Genomic DNA, 12,647 nt, shown 5'->3' on the forward strand with positions numbered 1-12,647 from the left:
AATTGTACCACTTTTAGGACATGACAATATTCAAGCACCACCAGTGCTTAACAAGATGTCAAAAACTTGATGACTTAAAAAAAGGGGGGGTATTTTGGGTTTCATTGGTTAGATTCATTTATTGTTATAGAAATGGCTAGTTTATAATATTATAGAAAAGCAAAAAGTTGAGGTTCAATTTTAATGCTTCCTTCTACTCCTGCAACAGAGGAAGTCAGAAGTCAGTGCCTTTTCTTTTTCCCTTCTCCCCCTCACTTTTTCCTTTTTCTCTCACCCTTCGCTTGCAAAAGCCCCCCCCCCATTCACAATTTGCTCACAAAAGCCTCCAGTCGCTCTCACTCACTCCTCCGTCTCTTTCAAAGGCACCTCGTTCAGTCTCTCCCCTACTCACTCCATCTCTTTCAAAGGCCTCTTGCTCGCTCTTGCTCGCTTGCTTCTGCCCTGATGCTTCCAAACGTCATTTGCTCGTTTACTCACTCACTGCCCTGTCACTTCCAAATGCCATTTGCTCATTCACACACTCACTTACTGCCCCGACGCTTCCAAACGCCATTTGCTCACTCACTCACTTACTGCATTTGGAAGCGACGGGGCAGTAAGTGAATGAGTGCTGGTGCCGGAGGCCATCAGCTGTTTGGACCACTGCCACGAGGAACACAGGTCTGGGTGTGGGGGCTCAGCAACTGCAAGGGAGGGGAATCCCCACGGTGGCTGTGGGGAGGGGAATCCCCGTGGCATGTGGCTCCAAGCTGGAGGGGCAGGGGTGCAAAGGACAGGCGGTGACACCATAGCAAGACATTGGCATTGCTCCCAGTGACAGCACCTCTGAGTTCCAGCACCTTTTTTTTCTTTTTTTCTTTTTTTTCTTTTTTTTTCTTTTTAGAAAAGAGCATTGCCTTCTCCTGTCTATTTACCTTTGTTCATTGATAAGCAAACACCAGCTATAGTTTTCCCCAGTTTGGTATAGTTCTAAAAAGTTGTAGTAATGTGCACTGCACCTGTAGAGGAACACTACACAAAACTATACATTTTCAAAACTCTCTTTGGAAATGAAAATCCTCTTTTTTGATGGAGTATACAGAACCAGAATGCTTTCTAGACAGGTTCTATGTCTTCCAAATATAAAATGGGAACGATTATGAATTTCTAGTGAAAGAAAATTTGAATTGTTGATGGGTAATCCACCTTATTGTCTAGCTTCTCTCTCTCACACACATACACACATCTCAATATTTTTCAGCATTATGTAACCAAAACAATTATTTCTCACAGATTCATGCTATCATTTATGGCAATATGTCAGGACTTCACACAATAACAGCTTTTAATGATCTTGGGAGATGACTCACAATCTTGCAATCAAACTTAGAAGCTGGGCAGAAAGGCAAATTATGATCTCTGTTCCAGCTTTTGTACAGTTCACATTTGCTAAGGATAGTGTCAGTGGGGTAAGGATCAGATACCTTGCCTTAGTTTTAAATTGAAAACCACATAGTTACTCAATAAAGTTATAGATGAACTGGGCAATCCTAAACCATCTCTCACCAAAATGATCAAGTCTGTCAACAACAGATTGGCAGGGGGGAAATGAAAGTGGAGAAACATCTATCACAATATCCTTTCCACTTTTTAAAATAAGTCTTTCTGACATCAAAATCATTGGTTTAAATTTCCCCCAGAGCTGGGAGTTTGATGAAAGACTCAACCCTGGACCTTGAAACGCTTTCTTCTTTCTTTTCCTGATACTGAAGTTTCTAACATCAGAAAACTCAGCCTAGGAGACTGTCGCTAAAAAGTGAAGTTGTACAGCTATTATAAGACTGCAGATTTTAATGAGTCATGCCTGCTGTATTTTTGAAGCTTAATATTACAATAAAGATTATCTAATCTAATATACCCATCAAAGACTGCATTTGAAATTGAGGTTAGAAATGGAGATCCTTGTTCTTTAAAGCAGCCAGATCTGGCACTGATCCTGAAACAGTGCTAAAATAGCTGAAAAATGAACTACTGCCTGTCTGACCACCTTAATTCTGTAAGTTCCCCTCAGTTGCTGCTCAGCAGCATTTGCTGTCTGTTGCCTTTTTGTCAGGAGCTTTTATATGAGAAAATTGTCCTGTGTTGCCTTTGAAATTTGTCATCCTCTTTGCTTCTAACTCACCAATGAAACATGCTATGATCCCTGTCTAGGTGTTATGTATGCAGGCACCTGCATAGCAACAGCCACCAGGGGGCGTTGGCCTGAACGGTTTTGGCGGGAAACCCAGTTTCGGCGGGAAACCTAGGGCCAACCCCATTGGCTGTCCGCTTACCTGGCTAGGTATTTAAGGAGGCCAGGTAACCCTCATCCTCCAGTTCACTACCCCCCTCCAATAAAGAGCTGAACTCACACACCGGCTAGTGTCTCTTCCTTGCGTCGGACCCACTACACAATAGTGGCGACGAAGGTGGGATTGCTGCCGACCAAGAGCTGAAGTCACTGGGGAAATGCTCCGCGAGCTGAAGGGAAAGGCATTTTTCCTTCCTTCACTCCCCACGACTGCCAGCCAACCGGACCAGCCGACCGGACCAGGTCGGTCACCGCATCCGCAATCGAGACCGCACACCGCACCACGATGGAGTCCACACCAGCACCGCGATGGCAAGGGCCGGACAACCCCGTGAATTCGACACCCGCCGCCCCAAGACATGGGCCCGTTACCTGGCTCACGCCGAACTGTACATGCAGTTCAATCAGATCTCGGAGGACGGCGTGAAGGCGGCCGCCCTGCTCTGCATCGGGGGACCAGCACTCCTGGAGATTGCCGCAAACCTGTTCGCCCAGGAGGCCATCAATACCGTCGTGTACCGGGACCTCGTGGCCCGACTCAACACCCATTTCAAGCCCCAGCGCTCCAAAGTGGCCGCGCGGTCCCAATTCGAGAAAAGGGACCAGCGCCCCGACGAGACTGGTGCCGAGTTCCTCGCCACCCTCCGAGAAGCCGCCGTCGCCTGCAGGTTCTCGAACTTGGAGGAGCGGCTACGGGACCGGCTGATCTGCGGCCTACGAGACAGGCGGCTCTAAGAGCGCCTGTTCGAGAGAGAGGAGGTTTTGCTCCAGGAAGCCGAGGACGCCATCCTAGCCCTCGAGGCGGCCTGTGGGGCCGTCCAAGTGTGCAAGGAAACCCAGACCGGCAGCCAGGTGACCAGCATCCACCGGCAACTTGCCACAGAGGAGGACGACCAGAGCATCGACCTCCTCCAGCGGAAGTCGACCCCCGACCAGCGAGCCAGACGCCCAGACAAGCCCAGGCCTCCCAGCAATGCCGTCAACCCTCAGAAGTGCGCAGGGTGTGGTGGGAACCACGTGCGCAGCCTCTGTAAGTTTCGGTCCGCCACGTGTTGGGCCTGCAAGAAAACAAGCCACATAGCCGCGGTCTGTCATAGCCGCCGACCCCGAGAGGAGATCCACGAGCTGCAACCAGAGGAATCACCGTTCGAAGGTACTGGGGCCCCCACCAAAACGCAAATTGGCTATGTTGAGAGCCGGCTGGCCATTAACCACACGGGTAGCCGCCGGCTACTCAAACCCAAAATTAGACTAACGATCCACTTGCAAGGCATCCCTTGCAGCATGGAGCTTGACTCCAGATCAGCAGTCTCGATCATTTCAGACGAGACCCTTAACTACATAAATAGCCGGAGCAAGCAGCGGATCAAATTACGGCCTACAAATTTAACCCTGACCGACTTCTAGAATTCACCGGTCAAGGTAAAGGGGAAGGCTACAGTCTCAGTGGGGTTTAAGGGTCGTGAAGAGCACCTGGCGGTTGTAGTGGTAGAGGGCCGGAGAATCACAGACTGGTTTGAGGCCCTGGGAATCACAGTCACCGGGATCCACTGGATCCAGGGGGACTCCATCAAGGCTGTCTGCGAGGAGTTCGCAGACGTCTTCGACGGGTCACTGGGCAGGTACACAGGGCCCCCCATATCGTTCAAGCTTAACTCGAACGTTCCCCCCGTTAGGGTCCGGCCGCGGCGAGTCCCCTTCGCGCTCAAACAAAAAATAGAGCGTGAATTAGATAAGCTGGTGGCCCAGGGAATCTTAGAGCCAGTGGATGGGGGGAGTGGGAAACCCCTATCGTCACCCCCCTTAAATCCAATGGGGAAATAAGGATCTGCGCCGACTACAAGTGCTCGGTGAACCGTGCCCTGAACCCGCACGCTTACCCAGTCCCCACGGTCAGCCACGTTCTCGCTTCCCTCCAAGGTGGCGCCATCTTTGCAAGGCTCGATCTTGCGCAGGCATACCAGCAACTCACGGTTACTAGGGCAACAGCTGACATTCAAACCATAGTAACACACGGGGGGGCGTTCCGGGTGAATAGGCTGCAGTTTGGAGTTAGCGTTGCTCCTGGCATTTTCCAGGAAGTTATGGAAAAGACACTCAAGGGCATTCCGGGAGTCTGCCCCTACTTCGATGACATCCTGATCTCAGGAGCGTCAGCAGAGGAACTAGCAGGTAGGCTCAGGGAGGTACTGTCCAGGCTACGCACAGCTGGACTCAAACTCAAGAGGGAGAAATGCAGCATAGGTGTTCCCTACACAGAGTTCTTGGGGTTCACAGTAGATGCCAGGGGAATCCACCCCACAGAGTCCAAGGTGAGGGCCATCAAACTAGCACCCACACCCAAGAACAAGGCAGAGCTACAGGAATTCCTGGGCCTGTTGAATTTCTACCATGCATTCCTCCCACACAAGGCAGCCATTGCAGAGTGACTCCACAGGCTGCTAGACAAGCAGGCAGCATGGGTCTGGATGGCTGCCCACAACCATAGCTTCAGAGCCTTGAAAGCACTACTGTTGGATAAGTCCACAGTAACCCATTTCATCGAGTCCAAGCCCATTTGCATCGCATGCGATGTATCCCCCTACGGTGTGGGCGCAGTACTCAGTCACCTTGAGCCCAATGGGGCACAAATTCCCATAGCCTATTATTCCAGGACGTTGTCTGGAGCAGAAAGAAACTACGCCCAAATCGACAGAGAAGCCCTGGCAATCGTGGCATGAATCAAAAAATTCCACGATTATCTATATGGCAGGGAGTTCACTGTCTTCACGGACCACAAACCACTCCTGGACCTGTTCACAACGGACAGGCAGACCCCACAAATCCTGTCCCCCAGCTAAGCTTGTAAGCCGCCCTGAGTCTTCGGAGAAGGGCGGGATATAAATGGAATTAAAATAAATAAATATAAAATAAAATAGAATGCTCTGGTGGTCCATCTTCCTTGCAGCCTACAATTGCAAGCTGGTGCATAAGCCAGGGAAGGAGATGGGCCACGCAGACGGTCTAAGTAGGCTACCCATAGACACCCCTGATCCAGACCCGGCCCCAGCCACACAGATCCTAGCAATGCAGGAGCTACCAGAGTGCCCAGTTCATGCCAAGGACATTGCCAGCCACACAGCCACAGACAACATCATGAGCAGGGTACACTCATGGGTTTGCACAGGGTGGCAGGACAAGTCCCCGGGGCCTGAGTTCCAGGCCTATTTCACCAGGCGCAACGAGATCTCAACGCACAGGGGCTGCCTCCTCTGGGGGAGCAGGGTCATCATTCCCACCACAGTACGGGGCAGGGTATTGGCCTCCTTACATGAGGGACACCCGGGGGTGGTTAGGATGAAGGCTCTGGCCAGAAGCTACCTCTGGTGGCCGGGGCTGGACAAGGACATTGAGGAACGGGTCAAGGCCTGTTACACGTGCCAGAGATCCAGGCCGGAAATGCCACACGCACCCGTGCACAGGTGGGAGGCCACACACACACCCTGGTCCCGCATCCACATTGACTATGCAGGGCCATTCCAGGGCCAACTATTCTTAGTAGTGGTGGACAGCCACTCCAAGTGGTTGGAGGTAGTCCCAGTGCCCAACATGACCTCAGGGAGGACAATCCAGGTGCTCAGAGCCCTCTTTGCCACACACGGCCTCCCCGATGTAATTGTGTCTGACAACGGGCCTCAGTTTACCGCTAATGATTTCCAGGCGTTCTTGCAGGAGAACTGGATTAGGCACGCCACCTCCGTGCCCTTCTATCCATCGACCAACGGGCAAGCTGAACGGATGGTAAGGACGACCAAAGACGCACTCCGGCGCATCATTATCGGGGACTGGCACCACAGACTGATGAAATTCCTACTGGCCCAGCACACTACACCATGCGTTGCTACTGGGAAGAGCCCAGCAGAACTGCGATGGGGACGGCGTCTCATCACCAAGCTGGACCGTTTACACCCAGACCAGGTAGCAGCCGAGATGGTTAGACCACCACCACCATCAGCATCATCATCATCATCTTCATCGTCATCATCACCAGCACACAGAGTTCTCAACGTGGGGGACCTGGTCTGGGCAAGGAACTATGGGGCAGGGCATCCATGGGTTCCAGGGACAGTGACTGAGATAACTGGACCCCTCTCCTACATCGTGGGGGTGGAGGGGGACAGACACATAAGGCGACACATCGACCAGCTCAGAGGAAGGGTCCCTGAGCGCACCACATACGCCCAACTGGAGAGCCACAACCCAGGAGAGGCCAGCCCAACCGGAAACAACACAGAGCAGGAACCAGAGGAGGAGGGCCTCCTGAACCCAGCTCTATTCAACTCAGCACAGAGGCCCCAGGAACCAGCTGCCCAAACCCAGGGCCAGGCCACACCCAGACGGTCCACCCGGCCTCACAGGACACCTGCCTACCTGTCGGACTATGTGTGCAGATGACCCCTACACAGTTGCATTGTTTTTTTATTGACACCCAGTGTATATAGTTATAGTTAGTTACTAGTTGTTTCATTGCTAGGTGGTTCTTCTCTAAGGGGGGAGGGGTGTTATATATGCAGGCACCTGCATAGCAACAGCCACCAGGGGACGTTGGCCTGAACGGTTTCGGCGGGAAACCCAGTTTCGGCAGGAAACCTAGGGCCAACCCCATTGGCGGTCCGCTTACCTGGCTAGGTATTTAAGGAGGCCAGGTAACCCTCATCCTCCAGTTCACTACCCCCCTCCAATAAAGAGCTGAACTCACACACCGGCTAGTGTCTCTTCCTTGCGTCGGACCCACTACACAATACTAGGAGTTTGCTTTTACAACACAGTGGGACAAGGAAGGATTATCATTTTGCAGAGTGAGATTGGCGGCACATAAATTAAATAAATATAAAAAGTCCTACTTTAAAGTTTAAACAATGGCAAGAAATTTTAATTTTTAAGAACTTAGCTATAAAATTACTAGCCAGATTAATGAAAATCATCCATTTTAGATCTAACAGAATGCTTACTTATTTTTATATAAACATATACACACAGAAATACACATACACACATACTGTATATACACACATATATACACACACACTTATATACATACACATTAGTGGTCGCTAAACAAGAACTACCTTTGTGTTTTTGTGTGTGTTGTGTTCATCAAAGTTTTATTCTTAAATTAAGAATGCATCAGACTCCCTTTTATATATTCCAAATATTTGGATGCTAATGCTGATAGGGCTGCCTTTACCTAGTTAACGTAGGAACTTCATTTACACTTCAGATTTTGATGTTATGTGTTCGGTAAATTTACTTGACTTCAAGGAAGTGCATAGTAGATAACCCCCATAAAGAAATAAACAAACAGACAATGGGATCTTAGCAAATAGTAATTAAGTAGTACCTCATTCAGCTGTGCCTCATAAGGTCCTTTTGTACCCAGGACTGGCACAAGACATTTGGGTGTCTGAGCAGTTTAGTAGTAGCTGGTGGGTGGTTCCAATCCAATGAAAGTGGTATATTAAATGTACTCAAAGGAGTTTTTTTGCATATGGAGCAGAAAATACTCCATTTCTTTGGCAAGAAAAATGCCATGATAACCAATGATCTGTGGCCTATGCTGTTCCATTCTCTTGATGTAATGTAAGTGGTGTTCTGTTTTTAATCTCATTTCAACTATGGTGCTGGGAGTAGCAACATTTCACACTCCTCCATGAAGTGATTTTGAAACTTCTGTTTTTTGACACTTTGCCAGAAATAGCAGGAAATTTATTTCTTTAAAACAGTTTGACAATCTCAGTCTTTGGTGCAGAGTCAATATACCGTAGGCTGAAATTGTATGCATAGAATGCTTTGTAATTATACCTAATCTCATGGAAAACACAGATTGGAAACAGGACTTGTCTCAGAAATCTTTCTGAGAAGCTCGTTGCATTGCCCCTTCTCCTAGTGCTAACCCAAGCAGCCTTTCTGATAGCAATGTAACAGACAGATAAGCAAACCAAATTCTTCCATTCAAGGCCCATTTCCCTCACTAGGGTCCCCCAAAAGATAAACAAGAAAAATAATTACCCCAAAGCATTCCTGTGAGTAAAGGCCCAGATGTACAGTCACAAAGCCAGATGGATAGACAGGCAGAAAGAAAACAGAAAAGATCAGGAAATGGGCCATCAGCAGAGAGCAAAGGAACAAGGAGACTGTTGGAAGATTTGCATCTGAAAAGAGCAATAACCTCATCTCACAGCCTTGATATCCTGGCATTCCATTAATTTTTTCACCCCAGAACCCAGCTTTCTTCTCTCATTTACAGCTTAGTTAACAAGAGCCATTTCATATATTTTTTTTGTTGTATACATGTTTAAAATGCTTAATGTGATGGTGACAAACATGTGTTTACAAGCCCAGATGTACACATGCATTCATCAGGAGGAGTGACTGGCTGTTATTCCTTGAATTTCAAAGCAGCAGTTGCTACTTGGCAGCATTAATTAGTAAAAACAAACAAACAACAACTGCAGGAAACCCTAATCTCTCTAATTAAGTTCAATTTGGCCCCAAGTGACAGGTGAAACAGTCCTTAGCATCTTTCCAAGTGGAAAATTATTTTAGGCACCTTGGTGCAATTATGAGTTTGAATGCAGGCAGTCAACAGGAAACATGCTGGTTACCATTTGTTCAAACTACAGTAGTTCAGATTTGCAGACAAGGGCAATTAATACATGTGGAACCCCTTGAAAGCAAGTGGCTCTGGAGAGATATGTTCAAGTTACTTCTTTGATCCAAACTGACCCTTCTTGAAATCCAACTATCAGGGTTTTATTATAGGCTTTACAATACTCTCCAGTTTAGATCTATGGATTTAAAATTGTTTGGTTTCTATGGCTTTTGTAGGAAAGGTCATGGATCATAACATAGAATTATCCAGGTCTTACAAAATGTCAGTCCTAAGGGATTCTTGAAAGTAAACCATGAAGCTCAAACATATTTTGAAGAATTTGGTAGTGAATCTGAATACTAGAAGCAAAGAAGATAGGCAGTTATATAGATTGACTGGTTTTTTTAAATTCAGAAGCGCAATTCCAGAGAAGCAGAAAAAGAAGTGGCTGTACATTTCTTGAATAATTCTGATAAACATCTGTGCTTATCCCCAAAGGCTGGGGACAGTCTAGGAAAAAAGTCAGAGAGTTTTAATTCAGGGGTCAATTTATCTCTAAGAAGTTATCAATTACTGTAGGCCAAAACTGTGTTAACTTTGAACTTCTGTGCTTAAAATCAATACCTTTCACATCTTTTTTATAAACTTGGTGATAGTTTAGTCTTTTATGAATATATCAGATTTTGCATGAAGGTAGTTCCTTTCTTTCAAATCTCTTGAGATAATTATTTTTTTCTGAGATATTCTTTGGGCTCTGTAAAACATGGAGCCTGTCTTGTGGTCTTTCTTTTCTTCTGTTCAATAGTGTTTGATTCTTCAATATTGCCAAGACAAGTCCATGCAGTATTCTTGGCAAGGTTTTTCAGTATGTTTTAAACTCTTTTTAAAGCTTAACTTATTTGTCATGTGCTGTGTATTATAAACTGGGTAGTTCTATACTTACCTCACACAATATTGCATACTGTATTAACATTTCGAAAACTTTAAAATTAAAATTATAAGTTTTTCTTCTTTAAATTTTCCTTTTCCTTTATTTTTTGTGGGAGGAGTCAGTCTCTCAAAAAAGGGGGTGAGAAGGGTGCACATCTTAAGACCATCCAGTGTACCCTCAAAAGATAAGTAATGGCTACTGGAAACCTCTACTCCAAACCAGTAATATAAAGACCCAGAAAACTATGATACACATTTTAAAGGTCTGGTAACCCTAAAAAGTGGAAATTGTATGTATTCTGTTGTGTTGTTGTGAACTGAATGAATTGTATGATTTTAAAGCTCACATCGTATGTTCGGCTATATGGATCTTAATATAGAAAAAATAAGTCTAGAAGTCAGGCAAAATTCTGGGTCAATCAAGATTAATATTTTCTTCATATATCTGCTTTGTCTGCAGTTATGCCTTCTTACTACCCACCCATTCAACTAGAATTTTTTTAATCACATGCAATATATTTCCTCATATTTAACCATTATAATAATTTGTGTGATTGATGGCTAAACCAGTGAGGGAAACAAGCATGCTATTTTACGTGGTATGATGTTTTTTTGACGTACCAGCCAAGGAAATTCTGAGCATTGGTAGCATGGTTCTCACCTATGTAAAATGATCTGTACCCAACCAAAAAATGCAAGTACTTAAGGTAAAGGTAAAGTTTCCCCCGCACATGCGTGCTAGTCGTTTCCGACTCTAGGGGCCGGTGCTCATCTCCGTTTCAAAGCCGAAGAGCCAGCGCTTGTCCGAGGACATCTCCGTGGTCATGTGGCCGGCATGACTAGACGCCAAAGGCGCACGGAACGCTGTTACCTTCCCACCGTAGTGGTCCCTATTTTTCTACTTGCATTTTTACGTGCTTTCGAACTGCTAGGTTGGCAGAAGCTGGGACGAGTAACAGGCGCTCACTCTGTTACGCGGCACTCGGGATTCGACCCGCCAAACTGCCAACCTTCCGATCGACAAGCTCAGCGTCCTAACCCACTGAGCCACCGCGTCACAAGTACTTACGCCAAAGCAAAAGCCATCAGCGCTCCAACAACCACAATGAAATCCAGGATGTTCCAAAGATCACGAAAATAAGAGCCATCTTGCAGTATTAATCCCTGATCAATCATCTAAAGAAAGATAAGGGAAAGTTCTTATACTTTATACTCATAAGAATAGAATCACCTAAGCTCCAATTTCTGATTATGAACTCTTTACATTCAAGTCCCATTACTGAGGCTGCAGTAAGCTTATATGCAAATACATATGGCAAGGATAATTCACTTCAGGCTTAAGAGGCATTTTCAGTTGCTGGTGGGATTGTGGGAGATGGCTGTAACAATACAGATACTTATCATTTCATTTTAAAATTAGTAAATAAAAAATGCCATTAGAGGTTTGCTTAGAAAGTTAATTCTGTCAAATTTGTTTTATATTACAGTACAGTATATACAGTATATAAGTCTAATAAACTAAACTAAACTAAACAGTTGAATCAGCAGGAGTACCACCAGAAGAGGCCATGTCAGACTGACCAAACCAGAATTGGGGCACTATAACACAAATCCCACTTCTTCTTTTTATATGTGTTACAACATTGCACGTATGCCTAAAAAAAGAAACGAGTTTGGACTGCCCTGCTTTGATATCACTCTGACACAAGCAGCAGGATAAAGGGGATAAAAAGATTAGTTTGGGTAGGTCTGTTGTGATGCTAGAACTTGCCTAACTAACTTATACTAGATAGGTGTCCAAGAAGTGAGAGGTAGCGGATTGGGGCAAATTCCTATAAACCTATTTATAACTGTTTATAAGACATGGTTATCAAAAAGGAAATAAAATCTGCTTAGCTAACTACTGACCATCAGCTGCTCTAAAAGGAGGCCTCTTTGTTGTCCCACAGAAGGCCTTTTCACACCATATAAAATCTATTACTTCAATAATACAAGTACTGTATTATGTGTGAATTAGTTAAGGTGTTGGACTGAAAAGACCCAGTTCAAGTCTATAAAAGTTCAGAGGGTAATTCTTTCAGCCCAGTAACTAACTTTTTGCTCACCTGACCTCACTGGAGTGTTTTGACAAAAAAGTAGGGGAGAAAGTGCTGTGTACACTGCCTTGAGCTCCTGGAGGAAAAGTGAAAGGTAACTTAAATAATACAAATTTACAGGATAGAAAGTTTCTTAAATAATCACTATAGGACCTTGAACTAAAAAAAACCCTCAGTGCCTTTCAATTCTATTAGAATTTATTTGAAAAAAAAAAATTAGAAGGACAATTTTGCTTCCTAACGCTGTATCTTCTTTTAGAAACTCTGTTCAGTAGGAGTGACATTTGAGAAGTGATAGGGACGTGCAGAAAGTTCTGCTAAAAAAAGTCCAATTTTCTCTTTTTGCTTAAGAAACTGTTTTATATTCTGTTCCTATAGAGGCCAACACTTGCCACCCACAAAGAGGAAGTTACCGTTTTTGTCATTATAAACTGAGATTCCACTAACATCTCAGCTAATGCTATTCTCACATTGAATGATGTTGCCAGATTCGGTTAACTGCTGAAAAAATTAGCTTGGTCTTGGATAATTCTACTCTTTTTAATACAAAGCTTTTCATTATTTTTTTAATTCTTATTATTTTTGTCTGCAGCACTCTGCAATAGTTTAGTGTGGGTTTTGTCCAGAATACCAAGAACTGGAAACAGATGAGGGAGAGGAT

At 45.3% G+C, this 12,647-nt stretch overlaps 1 protein-coding gene across 1 annotated transcript in view; it reads right to left on the reverse strand.

Annotated features, from left to right (window-relative positions):
* The window catches only part of CACNA1E (calcium voltage-gated channel subunit alpha1 E), a gene marked incomplete at both ends in the record, with an annotated part of 378,714 nt that overhangs the window by 72,082 nt on the left and 293,985 nt on the right, over positions 1 to 12,647 (reverse strand). The window contains 2 exons of the mRNA XM_081322491.1: positions 8,378 to 8,389; positions 10,960 to 11,066. Coding sequence (XP_081178617.1) covers positions 8,378 to 8,389; positions 10,960 to 11,066 — 119 coding nt within the window. The remainder of the gene's footprint in view (positions 1 to 8,377; positions 8,390 to 10,959; positions 11,067 to 12,647) is intronic.

The sequence above is a fragment of the Vipera berus genome (genome assembly GCF_964194415.1).
Source record: "Vipera berus genome assembly, chromosome: 3".
In the NCBI taxonomy this organism is placed as follows: Eukaryota; Metazoa; Chordata; class Lepidosauria; order Squamata; family Viperidae; genus Vipera; species Vipera berus.